This window comes from Leucoraja erinacea, chromosome 14 (assembly GCF_028641065.1).
Source record: "Leucoraja erinacea ecotype New England chromosome 14, Leri_hhj_1, whole genome shotgun sequence".
Lineage (NCBI taxonomy): Eukaryota > Metazoa > Chordata > Chondrichthyes > Rajiformes > Rajidae > Leucoraja > Leucoraja erinaceus.
In genome coordinates, this window is record NC_073390.1 from 54,547,330 (window position 1) to 54,564,644 (window position 17,315).

General features: G+C 45.2%; 1 protein-coding gene across 1 annotated transcript in view; it reads left to right on the forward strand.

Annotated features, from left to right (window-relative positions):
* The first annotated feature begins 1,479 nt into the window (after positions 1-1,479).
* The window catches only part of LOC129703746 (integral membrane protein 2C-like), a 40,955-nt gene continuing 25,119 nt past the window's right edge, over positions 1,480-17,315 (forward strand). The window contains exon 1 of the mRNA XM_055646435.1: positions 1,480-1,806. Within this exon, the coding sequence (XP_055502410.1) occupies positions 1,711-1,806 (96 nt within the window). The 5' untranslated portion in view covers positions 1,480-1,710. The remainder of the gene's footprint in view (positions 1,807-17,315) is intronic.

The following is a 17,315-nucleotide window of genomic DNA, read 5'->3' on the forward strand; positions in this document are numbered from 1 at the left end:
TGCCTATTTCCTTCGCTCCATAGATGCTGCCTCACCCGCTGAGTTTCTCCAACATTTTTGTCTACCTTTGTCAGCAAGGAATATAATACCTCCACAGGCTTCTGTTTTATAAAAGACTGGTTAGGCCACGGATGGAATATTGTGTACAGTTTGGGTTGCCGTACTAAAATAAAGTCTTGATGGTTCTGGAGAGGGTACAGAGGAGATTCATCAGGATGAAGCTTTTTAGTTTTGAGTAGAGACTGGATAGGCCAGGTTTAATTTATTTGGTGTGGAAAAGTGTTGTGGCAGTCTCAAGGGAAGAATACAAACATATGAGGGTAGGTCTCTATAGTAGAGGCATCTAAAAGTAAAGGGCATAAACTTGTTTTAAAGACACTTTTAGGAAAAATTAACCATAAGATGGTTAAGATTTAGGGTAAAAGATTATGAACAAAAAAATAATAACTTTAGTACACCAACATTATTATATAGTTTTTTTTTTTAAGTGGTGACTTGCCGGGAGAGTGCACATTAAAAAATCATGAGAAGAAAGTGAAACTCCAGATTCTTCCCAGCTGTTATTAAGCAACTGAAACATCCTATCACCAACTAGAGTGCGGTATTTAAGAAGGAACTGCAGATGCTGGAAAATCGAAGGTAGACTAGAGTGTGGTCCTGAGCTACCATCTACCTCATTGGAGACCCTCAGACTATCTTTAATCGGACTTTACTATACTTTATCTTGCACTATACTTTATTCCCTTTTATTTGATTGTAATCGTATAGAGTCTTTTCGGTGACTGGATAGCACGCACCAAAAACGCTTTTCACTGTACCTTGGTACATGTGACAATAAACTAAAGGTCACGGTGTGGAAGACTACCGATTCAATGCTAATATATAGGTTTAGTAGTTAGTCATTGATGGCTAGCATCAACATGGTGGGCTGAACGGCCTTATTTTCAGTGATTCAATGATTTCCTTATGAGGTAGAATGTTGGGCGAGTCCAGAACCAGGGACCACAGTCTTAGAATAAAGGGGAGGTCATTTAAGACTGAGGTGAGAAAAAACTTTTTCACCCAGAGAGTTGTGAATTTGTGGAATTCCCTGCCACAGAGGGCAGTGGAAGCCAAATCACTGGATGGATTTAAGAGAGAGTTCGATAGAGCTCTAGGGGCTAGTGAAGTCAAGGGATATGGGGAGAAGGCAGGCACGGGTTATTGATAGGGGACGATCAGCCATGATCACAATGAATTGTGGTGCTGGCTCGAAGGGCCGAATGGCCTCCTCCTGCACCTATTTTCTATGTTTCTATCTAGAAGGGGAGATATCAGAATAAGTGACCTCAAACCCACCGAAAAGATCGTCACATTTAATCCTGGCCTGTAGCTTTAAGGTTGTTTGTCAGTTTCCCCATGAAGCGAAGGTTGCTTTCACCTGCCTTCCAAAGATACAGCCCCTTCGCTTACTCACCTTAGAAAAACAGCTGAAAGCAAAGATCTTAGAGCAGAGCTGCTCTGTCTTTGGCTGAAAGGCTTTCCCCTTTCCACATAACACTGGCACACAATTCCTGAAACTTCCGGAAACCGAAGGGTCAGATCAGAAGCAGGAAACGCAGATAGCTGGCGACATTTTTGTTCTGTTTCATTTTCAAAGCTGAGCGAGAGAGAGAAGGAAGAGAAGAAGGAGGAAGGGAGGAAGGAGAGTGTTCATTATATTTCCTCAAAATGGTGAAGATCTCGCTCCCCGCGACTTTGGGGCAGAAGCCAGGAAAAGCTGAAGGCGAAGCGGACAAAACCGAAGTCCTTATCCCCGCGGCTGATGTGAGTCAATTTCAATGTTTGTCAATTACATGTTAGGCAGCCTCACCGCTGTAAACATGACCCTATGTCCGCGGTGTAGTGGTTCCAAAGCTCATCGTAAAAGTGGCAACAAACCAGGCGGCAGGGTCTTTAATATACCGGCCGCTAACTGTGGGAAATGTGCAAAACACTGCTTTGGGAAGGGGGTTGAATCTCATCCCGCCCAGTTCTGTCCTCTGGGTTTTCTCTCCATTTCTCTGACAAAAGGATGAATTTTAAGGGTCTACTGAGAAATAGTATCCTGAACTGATCTAATGTTAAGGCGAATACATTGTCTTTGTTATGAAGCTCATTGGCTGATGTTAAAGTCGATGTGCGTATCCTGAATTTCGATTTCTTAAATTCACAAGAATGACCAAACCAATGACGCTGTGGAGGGGATTCCAGCGTTGGGAAATTTCTACTGCTCAGTGGAAGCTTTGGGTTAAAACAAAATACTCTGTGCTATCATGAAAACAATTTTAAATATAAATCAAAATAAACTTTATTCATGGCTTTACGTTTGCAACAGGTTAAAATATATATAAATATTTTTTTTGTTAAAATATATATAAATATATTTTTTGACGCCAATTATTTACAATCCATTAAATCCCCTCCTCCTGGGAGTAGTTAATAGGTTTGTTGTTTCAGGAACTGGATATTTTTTCTTGGGTTAAATTATCTTGGGAAGAAATGACTCCATTGTTTATCATTCAGTAGGAGGTGCTGAAGGCTAAGTTTCAGACAGGAAGCTTTGTTGACAACACACGGGACCAAGGAAGGAGAAGTCACTATTTCAAAAGTCAATGCAGATGGAAAGGCAGTTTCATAAATGAACAGTGTTGTTCGCCCCCAGTGGACCTTAGCCTTTGTTAAATGTTATTTCTTAAATTATTGACTAATTAGACACTTATTCAGTTAACTTAAAAATAACAACAATTCATAATTCTCGTTTTTTTTTTCCTTTTCATCTGATTATAGCAAACTCTCCTCAATGGATAACACAAAGTTAAAAATCCCAACTGAAACAGAAAATATTCTCTACTGATCTAATTTATAAATCTACAATATCTTGCAGTTAACTGCCGTATAAAGCAACAAGCACAAAACATGTCTTGTTGTTTAATTAATGTTTTACAAATCTGTTGTTGGAAATATTAATTGATAATGATTATTGTCGACATAATTTCTGCATTTTATACAATGTTCCCCAAGCTTGATCAATAGTGCAGACCGCAATGTTGCCACTGTCTCAGTTTGGAGGTAGTCCTTTATAGTAGTCCTTCCCCATGTGACAATGCTCTATGTAATGGATCTAGTCGAGGTAGAATTGTATAAGAAATCATGCAAATCCTGACTAGTGTAGTAAGATTGAGGGGGGTAGGTGTGGGGGTGGAAGTGGCGGGCGGGGGGGGGACAGAGGATGGGGGGGGGGGGTAGTTGAGGCCAGTTCAGGAATGGTGGGGGCCCTGAATGGGTGGGGGTCTAGAACCAGGAGTCACAGTCTCATGATATGGGATAAGGACTAAAGATAGACACAAACTGCTGGAGTAACTCAGTGGGACAGGCAGCATCTCTGGATAGAAGGAATGGGGTGAAGTTTCGGGTTGAGACCGTTCTTCAGACTGAGTCGGGGGAGATGGAAACGAGAGATACGGAAGGGTAGATCAAAGTGGGCAAAGATGTAGAATAGATCATTGTTAGCTAGGGAAAGGTGACAACGAGGCAAACAATGTAACATTTAATCAGGTGGACAGTCAGACTGGTCGTAGAACTAGGAAGGGGGAGTGTGGAGAGAGAGAGAGAGGGAATGCAAGGGTTACTTGAAGTTGGAGGATTCAATATTCATACCACTGGGGTGTAAGCTGCCCAAACAAAGATGAGGTGCTGTTGCTCCAATTTGCACTGGGCCTCACCCTGACAGTGGAGGTGGCCCCCGGCAGGACGGTCAGTGTGGGGATGAGTTAAAGTGTTTAGCAACCGGGAGATCAGGTAGGTTTAGGCAGACTGAGCGGAGGGTGATATTCAACGAAATGATTGCCGAGCCTGCGCTTGGCCTCGCCTATGTATAAGAGGCCACACCTGGAACAGCGGATACAGTAGATGAGATTGGACAAGGTTCAAGTGAACCTCTGCCTCGCATGCAAGGACTGTCGGGGTCTTTGAATGAAGATAAGTGAGAAGATCTGTATGTGCTCAGCGGTGGTGAACACATGAAACTTGGTAGCGGCAAAGAGTGTCGGGGATCTCATGAACACTTTGAATAGATTAATGCAGGATTATTCACACTAAAGTATCATGGAGTATATGGGGAGAGAGCTGGGATAAGGCATTGATACAGTGGATCAGCTGTGAATTTATTGAATTACATAGAAACATAGAAATTAGGTGCAGGAGTAGGCCATTCGGCCCTTCGAGCCTGCACCGCCATTCAATATGATCATGGCTGATCATCCAACTCAGTATCCCGTACCTGCCTTCTCTCCATACCCCCTGATCCCCTTAGCCACAAGGGCCACATGCTCAAGGGTTGACTTGACAACTGCTGCATTAAATAAAAGTTTCTGTGATTTTTTGTTACTATTAATCCTTTATTGAAAGTGAATCCTGCAACACGCGATGCATCTCTCCATAACACAAAGTATGATTTGCTAAATTTACAATTTCATCAGAAACATTTGTGCACTGAATATTTTTCTCCTTCAAATTTGACCCTGACTTAAGATTGTATCATCTTTAGTCATAAGTCAGACACGTTTCTTTCAAAGCGAGCCTTTAAATTGCATCGCTAGAGAGTAGCCAATGTTGTTCCTTTGTTTAAGAAGGGAAATCCAGGAAATTATAAACTGATGATCCAATTTGTGATCCCAGCTACAAAGACAGATGTGTACAGCAATTAGTTCTTCCCCCACACACACAATTAAAGCATGGAATAATCTCAACCCAACTATAGTTACCCAACCAGATGCAACTACATTTAAAGTAGCTCTTTCTTCCCAATAACCCTTTCTGGCTTAAGCCCTCCCTCCACCACCTCCAGTTTAAATTCCATTTGGAATATTTTAGAGGACCAAGAAACCAAGAACCAAGGAACCAAGACGAGCCTCACATCAGTTGGTATTAAAACTATAGACAAGTATCCTTATGGATGGGATTTATTCATATTTGGAAGAGAATGGGCTGATTTGGGATATCACCATGACTTACTCCTGGTCTGCTCATGTCTTCCTAACTTGATTTTGTTTATTGTTGAGGAGGTGACGAAGGTGATTGATGAGAGTAGGGTAGTGGATATTGTCTACATGGAATTCAATGTGTCATTTGACAAGGTGGCTCTTGATAGACTGATCCAAAAGACAAAGATGCATGGGATCCACAGTGGGTTTTTAGTTTGGACTCAGAACTGGCTTTCACATAGAAGGAAGAGAGTAGCGGTGGAAGGCTGGGGGTCTATGGAGAGTGTTCTTCTGCAGCGATGATTGCTGGTACCTTTCTTGTTGGTGACAGGTGTTTTTACACAGCGAGTGGTGGGTGCCCATAACATGGTGCCAGGGTGGTGGAAGAAGATCCAACAATGGGGATAGGAGGCTTTTTGATAGATATTTTTAAGGCTGAGATACATAGATTCTTGACTAATAGGGGTGTCAGAGGCTATGGGGAGAAGGCAGGAGAATGGGGTTAGGAGGGAGAGACGGATCAGCCATGATTGAATGGTGGAGTAGACATGATGGGCCGAATGGCCTAATTCTGCTCCTATCACTTATGACATGAATATGCAGGGAGTGGACGGAGACAGAACATATATCGGCGGAAGTGATTCATTTAAACAGATACCTCGTTCAACATCATGTGCTGAAGAGCAAGTTCTTGTGCAGTGCTATTCTATAATCAAAGTTCAAAGCTGCTATAAAGAAGAACTGGTACAAAGCCTCAGAATAAATATACTACATACCTTTAGAAGATGAGGAGGAATTTTCTTAATCAGAGGGTGGTGAATATGTGGAACTCATTGCCACAGACGGCTATGGAGGCCAAGTCAATGGATTTTTTTTTAATGACGGAGATTGACAGATTGTTAATTAGTAAGGTTGGGTTGTGGGAGAAGACAGGAGAATGGGGTTTGGAGGGAGAGATAGATCAGCCATGATTGAATGGTGGAGTAGGCTTGATGGGCCAAATGGCCTAATACTGCTGGAACTTATGAAAAGCTTAGGTCTGTGGACTGAGCCTTTCAATAAGATGGGATATGTTATACATGATTAAAAAAAACTTGGACAATAACAACATTCAGGTTAATATAGAGACTCTAATGTAGTAAAATATACAAAGGTGCTTCACGGAGAGTTAACGAAAATTTGACAACTAACCGCAAGTGGTCAGAATTAGAGAAGTGCTGCGTTTGGATGGTTATAAAACAAGTGAGACTACGGAAATGAAAGAAGGCAGGACATAATCATTTCAAAACAAGGATGAAAATGTTAAACTCAAAGCATCGTTTAACTGGTAGCCAATATAGGCCAATGAGCATAGGAGCCATTTCCAATGAAAGAAAGTATATATCTCTCATTCCCCTATCCCCTGAGTCTCAGAAGGATCTCGACCTGAAATGCCACTTTCCTCCAGAGATGCTGCCTGACCGCTGTGTTACTCCAGCTTTTTGTGTCTATCATCAAAGTAAAGTATTTCTTTGCTTTCATAACTGATTGAGCTCCTGTAATTCTGCCCTTGGTAATTTGTCGACGGTTTCAAGGTTTCAGTTTTTCTTAACAATACCAGTAATTTATCTTTTATTGATTATACATGAACCCTGTTTGTTTTCATTTGTTACCTTTCATTTCTCCTGAATCACATTATATGTATCAACCTTGCCAGTGCATCGATATTATCCTGAAACCTTTCCTCACCAGCAACCACACGGGCATTTTATCCCCATTATCTGCAAATATAATATGACATATTTATGCGACACAGTGGCATAGCCATTTAGCCTCTGCCTTACAGCGCCAGAAACCCTGGTTCGATCCTGACTCCGGGTGCTGTCTGTACAGCGTTTGTACGTTCTCCCGTGATCGCGTGGGTTTTCTCCAAGATCTTCGGTTTCTTCAGTTACTCCAAAGACGTACAGGTTTCTAAGTTGATTGGCTTGATATAAATGTAAAATTTGTTGTGTGTGTGTGTGTGTGTGTGTGTGTGTGTGTGTGTGTGTGTGTGTGTGTGTGTGTGTGTGTGTGTGTGTGTGTGTGTGTGTGTGTGTGTGTGTGTGTGTGTGTGTGTGTGTGTGGTCGTGTTAGTGTGCAGGGATCGCTGGGCGGTGCAGACTCAGTGGGCCGAAGGGCCTGTTTTTGTGCTGTATCTCTAAACTAAATTCAGACCACTCCCTACATTTAAATCCAGATTACAATGTGCATCGTGAACAATAAGCACCAAACCTTGAATCCCACTACAGTCACTAAAATACTGACAGCCCAACACACCTCAGTGAGTTTGTCTCAAATCCAAAATGTTGTATTACCTTTGGCCCAATGGGTGAAAAAAAATAAATTAGAACTAGTTCTACAATGTAGAGCTGGAGGGAAGAGTCTCGACCCGAAACGTCACCTATTCCTTCGCTCTATAGATGCTGCCTCTCCTGCTGAGTTTCTCCAGCATTTTTGTCTACCTACAATGTAGAGTCATATTTTTTCTGGCTTTTGTTGTTCACCATGAAATGTTTTGTAGATTCTAAATGTTCATGTACAAAATGAATCAAGTCCCCCCCCCCCCCCCCCCCCCCCCCGGGAGTGTCCCACTATATACTAGAGCTATAAGAGCAGGCAGTTTTGTTGTTATAGTTCGTAGCTCAAGACCAATCTGACAGAAACATTTGTCATCCCACTTCTCCCAGTTTCCAAGTTTTGTGTTTGTTGTCAATTTGTAAAATTAAATATGATCTTGTTTTTATGTTTCCTGCTTCTAATTGTCTCGGTTCTTACTGAAGCTGCACGATAGTTGGCCCCAATTAATTACCAATTAAAGGCAGCACTAGTGTTCATGTCAGTTTTAATTCAGTTTAGTTTATTACTGGGACATTTACCTCTGTACTCGTTCGTAGGTACAGGGAAAAGTTTTTGTTGCTGTTCAGTCAGCTACTGGTTCTAGATGATCAGCTGCCTGCTCGACTACTGCAGAGTAAGTTCATGAGGTTAATTCCCGGGATGGCGGGACTGTCGTATGTTGAAAGAATGGAGTGTCTGGGCTTGTATACACTGGAATATAGAAGGATGAGAGGGAATCTTATTGAAACATATAAGATTATTAAAGGTTTGGACATGCTAGAGGCAGGAGTCAAGGGATATGGGGAGAAGGCAGGAAAGGGGTACTGATTGGGGATGATCAGCCATGATCAGAGTGAATGGTGGTGCTGGCTCAAAGGGCCGAATGGCCTCCTCCTGCACCTATTGTCTATTGTCTACTTCTACCGTCACTCTGTCCAGTTGGCCTCTACCATCACCCCCCCCCCACCCCCCACCCCCCCCCCCCCTCCTCTTGCTCAGAGTCACCGACATACTCCACCTTGGTAACAGGTGTCCTAAACTTTCTGAGACGCAACTTTCATCATTGTTCAACTTCTGTCAAGGAGAAGCTATACTTCACCCTCGTTAGACCTCATTTGGACTAGGCAGTTGCAGCATGGGACCCATACACAAATAAAAACATTTCATCCATCGAACGTGTCCAAAGACAGGCAGCTCGATTTGTTACTAACACCTACGAGAGAGAAGCGAGTGTCACCAAACTTCTGAATTCTCTGGGATGGAACCCTCTCCAAGACAGACGTGAAGCTCACCGTTTGACCTGTTTTTACAAAATGTTAAATGGTCAGCTCAACATAGACTACAAGACCTACACCAAACCCAAACCAATTAGGAGCAGACGAGGGCATTCGATCCAATTTGTGATCCAAGCTACAAAGACAGATGTGTACAGCAATTCGTTCTTCCCCCGCACAATTAAAGCATGGAATAATCTCCACCCAACTATAGTTACCCAACCAGATGCAACTAAATTTAAGTTAGCTCTTTCTTCCCAATAACCCTTTCTGGTTTAATCCCTCCCTTCACCGCCTCCAGTTTAAATTCCAGTTGGAATATTGTGAAGGACCAAGAAGCATTGGAAATGACAGCAGGTGAGGGGGGAGGGAGCCCCATGGTGACCGTGTCTAGTTTTAAAATGAAATGACACAAAGTGCTGGAGAAATTGAGAGGGAACGGCAGTCATAGTAAGAGTAACTATGTAACCCTGAGATTGTACTTCATTCATCTTCAGAAAGTGAAATCCACATCCCTTGGCTGGTGTGGGCTAAAGATGACTGTTCGCTTGCCAATGAGGGTGACTGTCAACTGTGTCCATATTTCAAGGGCAATCAGTGAAGGGCAGTAAACATCAGAGTTCCTAGGAACAAATGAAAGAATTAACCTTTGTACAAAGGAGATCAAACTATGAATAGCAACACGCCTGAGACCACTGCACAGATACAGATAACTCTGTTAGTGTAGTAACTCATGGAGGACCACAAGCAGCTTTAGAATTCAATGTAAGTTGCTCGGTGTCAGTTACAGGCCAGTGGTTACGTTCCATCCTGCATCAGACCAAAACACCTCACCACATCCAGGCATATCTTCAAATCTCCCGACTCCACCCTATGCTTTGGGTGGTTTATCACAGAGTTGATCCTGAATTCATCAGTCGCTGGTGTAGAAATGTATTCTGCAGGTGACCAAATAGTATTTGGCAATCTTTTGCTCAAGTAAGCAGGAAATGAGCTACGATGCTGAGAATTCCATTCCTTGCTCTGTATCTTTGCCTTTGCTCTATCTTTTGAGAGAAGGAATGGGTGACGACACAAAAAACTGGACCCACATTCCTTCTCTCCAGAGATGCTGCCTGTCCCGCTGAGATACAATTCAATTCAATTCAATTCAATTCAATTCAATTCAACTTTAATGTCATCGCACAAATACAAGTATCAGTACAACGAAATGCAGTTTTGCGTCAGTCTGTAGTAGGTGTACATAAAGAAATAAAAAAAGATACTCCAGCTTTTTGTGCCCATCATCGGTTTAGACAATAGACAATAGATGCAGCAATAGGCCATTTGGCCCATCGAGCCAGCACCGCCATTCAATGTGATCATGGCTGATCATCCCCAATCAGTTCCCCATTCCTGCCTTCTCCCCATATCCCCCGACTCTGCTATCTTTAAGAGCCCCATCTAGTTTAGAATTCAATGTAGGCAGCGCGGCTCTGGCCAGCAGCGGCCTCTGCAGCCTGTCCGCGTTTTTATTATTTTTTGTCTGTGTTTTTATGTAGTTTTTGTTATTTTATGTTGGGGTGTGTGTGTGGGGGGGCGGGGGTGGGAAACTTTTTGAATCTCTCCCTGCACTGGAGACCCGACCTTTTCTCGTCGGGTCTCAGGTGTCGTTGAGGCCGCAACGAGGAGCGGCCTCCAACAGGAAGAAGCCGGGGACTCTGGTGCCGACTCACCGTTGCCGTCGCGGAGCTGGCCGAGTCCGGAGCGGGTGGAGCGGTGGAGGAGCGCTGCTGCTGCTGCTGCTGCTGCTGCTGCTGCTGCTGCCGGAGAGTCGGAGGCTCTCTACAGGTCTGTGGACGACGGCGCCGGGAGCCCGCGGATCCCTGGAGGGAGACCGCTTTTCGGGGCTCCTGCGACGGCGACTTCTCCCGCCCGAGTTGCGGGGTTGAAGAGCTCCTGGAGCGGGGCCTACATCACTGCCCCGCGCGGCTGGAATGGCCGCGGACTCTGCGAGCGCACACCGGGGGCTCCAACACCAAGACCCGGTGTGCGACCTCGCACCACCCGGCGTGGCTTTAATGGCCGCGGGACAATCGCCATCGCCAGCCGGGGGCTATGACTTTGACTCTGACATGGGGGGGGGGGGGGAGAGTGCAGTGGAGAGATAAGTTTTTTTGGCCTTCCATCACAGCTATGTGATGGATGTTTATGTTAAATGTAATTATGTTGTGTCTGGGGTCTATTTGTGTGTAATGTATGGCTGCAGAAACGGCATTTCGTTTGGACCTCCAGGGGTCCAAATGACAATTAAATTGACTCTTGACTCTCTTGACTAGTTTAAACCAGCATCTGCAGTCCCTTCTTACACAAACTATAGACTCCGGTAAGAGCAGGGGAGGGGGTCTCTGTATATACGTGCATGAGAATTGGTGCAACAACGGGACAATCATAGACAAACATTGTTCCCCTGACCTCGAGTACATGTCTGTAAGATGCCGGCCTTTTTTTCTACCGAGAGAACTAACAGTCGTGATTGTCACGGCTGTGTATATTCCACCTGACGCCAATGTAAACAAGGCGCTCTCTCTCCTGCTGAACACCATTAACGAACAGCAGCGGGATCACCCCGAAGGTGTTCACATAATCGCAGGGGACTTTAATAAGGCCAACTTGAAGACTGTACTGCCGAAATTCTACCAGCATGTCAAGTGTTCTACTAGAGGGGTGAACACGCTGGATCATGTCTACACCAATATCAAGCACGCGTATAGAGCCATCCCCCTCCCCCAACTCGGCCAGTCAGACCATCTCTCCCTCCTGCTCTCTCCAGCCTACACCCCCCTCAGACGCAGTGCCAGGCCCACCATAAAATCTGTTACAACCTGGCCTGAAAATGCACTCTCCAATCTACAGGACTGCTTTACACAGACAAACTGGGACATATTCGAACACCAGGACCTGGAAACTCTCACAGAATCGGTGCTGGACTATATCAAGTTCTGCATCGGAAATGTGACTAGACAAAAACATACGGGTTTTCCCAAACCAGAAACCCTGGATGTCCAGCCAGGTCCGCACACTCCTCAGAGCCCGCGATGCTGCCTTCAGGTCAGGTGACAGAGCTCTGTACAGGGCTGCTCGAGCCGATCTGAAAAGTGGTATTAAAAAGGCCAAGGCGGACCATAAGAGGAGCATAGAGTCCCACTTGTCCAGCAATAATACACGGGAGGTATGGCGGGGCATACAAGACATTACCAACTACAGAGGCTGTGCCACAAAGTCAGAAGACCTGAGTGCGCCGCTGGCAGAAAAGCTAAATTGCTTCTTCTCCCGCTTTGAAACATCACAACAGCAGCACTCACCTGCTACAACCCTGTTTCCACCCTCACCTGGCTCCTGTACTACCCCACTCACTGTCGGGGAACACGATGTCAGACGGGTGCTCCTGGCAGTGAACCCCAAGAAGGCTACCGGCCCAGATGGAGTCCCTGGTAAGGTGCTCAAAGCGTGCGCCCACCAGCTCACTGCCATCTTCACCAGAATTTTCAACCTCTCCCTGGCCCAGGCAGTTATTCCGTCCTGCCTAAAATCAGCCACAATCGTCCCTGTGCCGAAGAAGTCTCCCATCACCAGCCTTAATGATTACCGTCCTGTGGCCCTCACTCCGGTAATCACGAAGTGCTTCGAGAGATTGGTCCTCCAGCACATCAAGGTCTATCTACCACCAGACCTCGACCCCCACCAATTCGCCTATCGCCAAAACAGATCCACAGAAGACGCCATCACCGTAGCTCTCCACTCTGTGCTGAGCCATCTGGAGCAGGGGCAGAGCTACGTCCGGATGCTCTTTGTGGATTTTAGTTCAGCCTTTAATACAATCATTCCGGACATTCTCATAGGTAAACTGGTCACTCTCGGCCTCCCCACTGTCACATGTGCCTGGATAAAGGATTTCCTCACCAACCGGCCCCAGACTGTGAGACTCGGCCCCCACCTCTCCTCCACTCGCAGGTTGAGTACCGGTTCCCCACAGGGCTGTGTGCTAAGCCCCCTCTTATACTGTCTCTACACCTACGACTGTAGTCCGGCCCACAACAACAACCGCATCGTCAAATTTGCTGACGACACTACTGTGGTCGGACTTATTTCGAAGGGAGACGAGGCAGCCTACAGAGAGGAAGTCCTGAAGTTGACAACCTGGTGCTCAGAAAACAATCTGGCTCTGAACACCAGGAAAACAAAAGAGCTCATTGTCGACTTCAGGAGGCACAGCACCGACTTAGCCCCCCTACACATCAACGGCGAGTGTGTGGAGAGGGTCTACACCTTCCGGTTTCTCGGCGTCCATATCGCTGCTGACATCTCCTGGACGGACAACACGACAGCGGTCATCAAGAAGGCTCAGCAGCGGCTGCACTTCCTGAGGGTCCTCAGGAAGCACAACCTCGACTCTAACCTGCTGCTGACCTTCTACCGCTCGTCCATCGAGAGCCTGCTGACATACTGCATTACAGCATGGTATGGCAGCTGCACCATGGCAGACAGGGAGAGGCTTCAGAGGGTAACTAGGACAGCGCAGAGGATCATTGGCTGCCCTCTCCCCTCCCTGATGGATATCTACACCTCCCGCTGCCTTAGCAGGGCAAAGAAGATCATCAAAGACAGCTCCCATCCTGCGTTTGGACTGTTCGACCTGCTGCCCTCTGGAAGGCGCTATAGGTGCATCAAATCCAGGACAAACAGACTCAGGAATAGTTGCTTTCCGAGAATTATATCTACTATAAATTCAAATTCACACATGCACTGACTACACCGCCCAACACGGACTTCCATCTGTATATATGTATATATGTATGTAGCGCCGCAGAATTTGTGCACCTATTCCCCCCCCCCCCCCCCCCCCATCTCCCTTCTGTTTTTTGTTTTTTTTCTGTTTCTTGTTTTTTTTGTGCTAAATTGTATGTATGCACTGAGTACGAGCAGCTTTCAGTTTCACTGTACATGTATAGTGACAATAAATGGCATATCTATCTATCTATATCTATATCTATATCTATATCTATCTATATCTATATCTAAATGTTCTGGTGAACCTTTTCCACAACCTCTCCTGAGCCTCCACATCCATCCAGTGGTGTGATGACCAGAACTGTGTACAATATTCCAAATGTGGACAACACACTGCCACGTAAATCCCTACCCTTTACACCGCTCTCCGACTGATGAACGCCAGTATTCCACATGCTTTCTTCTCCACCCTATCCATTTGTGTCGCCACTTTCAGCAAGTTAGCCCATGATCCTAATCTGAGGAAAGACATTCTTGCCATAGAGGGAGTACAGCGAAGGTTCACCAGACTGATTCCTGGGATGTCAGGACTTTCATATGAAGAAAGACTGGATAGACTCGGCTTGTACTCGCTAGAATTTAGAAGATTGAGGGGGGATCTTATAGAAACTTACAAAATTCTTAAGGGGTTGGACAGGCTAGATGCAGGAAGATTGTTCCCGATGTTGGGGAAGTCCAGAACAAGGGGTCACAGTTTAAGGATAAGGGGGAAGTCTTTTAGGACCGAGATGAGAAAAACATTTTTCACACACAGAGAGTGGTGAATCTGTGGAACTCTCTGCCACAGAAGGTAGTTGAGGCCACAGTTCATTGGCTATATTTAAGAGGGAGTTAGATGTGGCCCTTGTGGCTAAAGGGATCAGGGGTATGGAGAGAAGGCAGGTACAGGATACTGAGTTGGATGATCAGCCATGATCATATTGAATGGCGGTGCAGGCTCGAAGGGCCGAATGGCCTACTCCTGCACCTATTTTCTATGTTTCTATCCTCTATACATCGAAGATGGACACTAAAGGCTGGCGTAACTCAGCGGGTCAGGCAGCGTCTCTGGAGAAAAGGAATAGGTGATGTTTTGGGTTGAGACCCCTCTTCAGACTGAGACACTACCCCCCCTCTAATCAGCAATGTTCCTGCCATTTGCTGTCTAATATTCTCTTACACTTAACCCCACACAGTGCACCATCTGGATTAAAGTCCATCTGTCGTTCCTCTGCCCAAATTTCCAACTGGGCTATACCATGCTGCATCTTTTGATAATCTGTCTGACTATCCACAACAGCTCCAATCTTTCTGTCATCTGATCAGACCGTCTACATTTGTTATCCAGACTGTTCTGCTACCCGATCGAGGGTTACATCTCATGGGTGAAGCAATTGTATTGCTGCAGCCTTGAATCTACGGGTGCTGTCTGTACGGAGTTTGCACGTTTTCTCCCCGTGACCTGCGTGGGTTTTCTCCGAGATCTTCGGTTCCCTCCCACGCTCCAAAGACGTGCAGGCTTGTAGGTTAATTGGCTTGGTGTAAATGTAAATTGTCCCCAGTGTGTGTAGGATAGTGTTAATATGCGGGGATCGCCGGTCGGCCCGGTCCTGGTGGGCCAAAGGGCCTGTTACCGCGCTCTATCTCTTACCTCAGGCAAACGCCTCCGTTGCCATGCGGTGAGAACGGAGAGGTTGAGAAGGAGTTTCTTCCCAGAGGCAATTCGGACTGTAAACGCCTATCTCACCAGGGACTAACTCTACTGAACGTTTTTCCTTCCATTATTTATTATGTAAAAGAATATGTGTGTTATGATTGTGTTTATAATTTGTTTGGTTGTTTTGTTGTTTGTCTTTTGCACAAAAGTCCGCGAGCATTGCCACTTTCATTTCACTGCACATCTCGTATGTGTATGTGACAAATAAACTTGACTTGACTTGACTTGACCTAGACTAAACTAAAGACAGACTGAGAAAGCACTTAGTGAATGAGGCCGGAATTGAAATGTTAAGCTGCTTACTGTTACAGCACGTAAACATAAAGGCCAACAGTTACAATTAGAATCATGGTTTAATCAGTACAATTTGTCCTCGAGTGCAAAGTAAAGACTAGGCTTTGGTTCACCACAACAATGGGGGTCAGAGTGGTGGACATACGTAGCTAAACCTCTAATTACTTTTCTGTATTGTAATCTGGTGAATCTGCAAAGACACATTCTGCAGCTTCTGGTGTTCAAGAATGAACTGCAGATGCTGGAAGATCGAAGGTACACAAAATTGCTGGAGAAACTCAGCGGGTTTGGGAGAATTCAATGTTAATGCCATCGCCAGGCGGAATATGAGGTGCTGTTCCTCCGCAGCTTCTGATTTGAGTTGTGACTGAATCTGCCTTTTCTGCTGAAAGACAGTTGCTGATCCGGTACAAAGTTGAAGGAACTCTTGTAGCCCCAATGTAGGGGCAATTTCATTAGTAACATTCCATAGTTCTATTCACAAATATCAGCATTTTATTTTTCCTCCAAGTACCTAATCAATTCTATTTGTGAATTAGATGTAACCTTTACAGTATCATTTATGTTATTTAGTTTAAAGATGCAGTGTAGAAACAGGCCCTTCGGCCCACTGATTCTGTGCCAACCCACAGTCACCTCGTACACTAGTTCTACCCCTCACACGAAGGGCAATTTACGGATGACAATTAACATACAAACCTGCATGACTTTGGAATTGGGGAGAAAACCCACGTGGCCACAGGGAGAACGTGCAAACTCCACACAGACAGCAGCCTCAGTGAGGAATGAAGCCTGGTCTTCTGGTGCTGTAAGCCAGCAACTCTACCGCTGCACCACTGCCTACATTTGCTGCCATGTTTGTTGCATGGTGATCCATTAGGTTGCAGTTTAGCAAGTTAATTGTGTCTACCGGAGTTTGGACTCATCACAAATTATACTTTGTTCATAAATGCTTATTATCTAAGAAAATATCAAAATAAAGACCATGCTCAGTGTGAATGAAGAAATGAAAGAAATGAGCAATCCAAAACACAAATACTATGGGTGAATTTAATGTGGTTATAAGGTTATAAATCCCCAGGACCTGATAAAGTGCATCCTTGGATGTTCAATTAAGTGCCCATGAAGATAGCTTGTGTTGGAAGGACACAGAAAGCTGGAGTAACTCAGTGGGACAGGCAGCAGTTCTGGAGAGAAGGAATGGGTGACGTTTCGGGTTGAGACTGTTCTTCAGCTGGTTGGTGGAGTTGTACATGTGCCTCTGTCTTACCTGAAGCACTATTTAGGATCCTTGGACAGTCAAGGGGGGAGGTAAAGGGACAGGTGCTGCATGGGGAAAGTACCTGGGGAGGGGGTGGTTTGGATGGGAAAAGACGAGTTAACCAGGGAGCTGCGCAGGGAACGGTCTCTGCGGAGACCGGCGATGTACTGCTTGACATCTTCTGAAATTTGAGAGATTCTGAAATTGCCCCAGAGATTCCAAATGTAACGTTGCAATGTAAGCAGTGAGGAAGGGAATGCATGAAATGATGCCAGTCAGCCTGACATCAATAACCAACACGAAACCAACAACTTTCAAATTTTCCGCATTTAAGAGTTAACCATATAACCATATAACAATTACAGCACGGAAACAGGCCATCTCGGCCCTACAAGTCCGTGCCGAACAAAATTATTTTTTTCCCCCTTAGTCCCACCTGCCTGCACTCATACCATAACCCTCCATGCCCTTCTCATCCATATGCCTATCCAATTTATTTTTAAATGATACCAATGAACCTGCCTCCACCACTTCCACTGGAAGCTCATTCCACACCGCTACCACTCTCTGAGTAAAGAAGTTCCCCCTCATGTTACCCC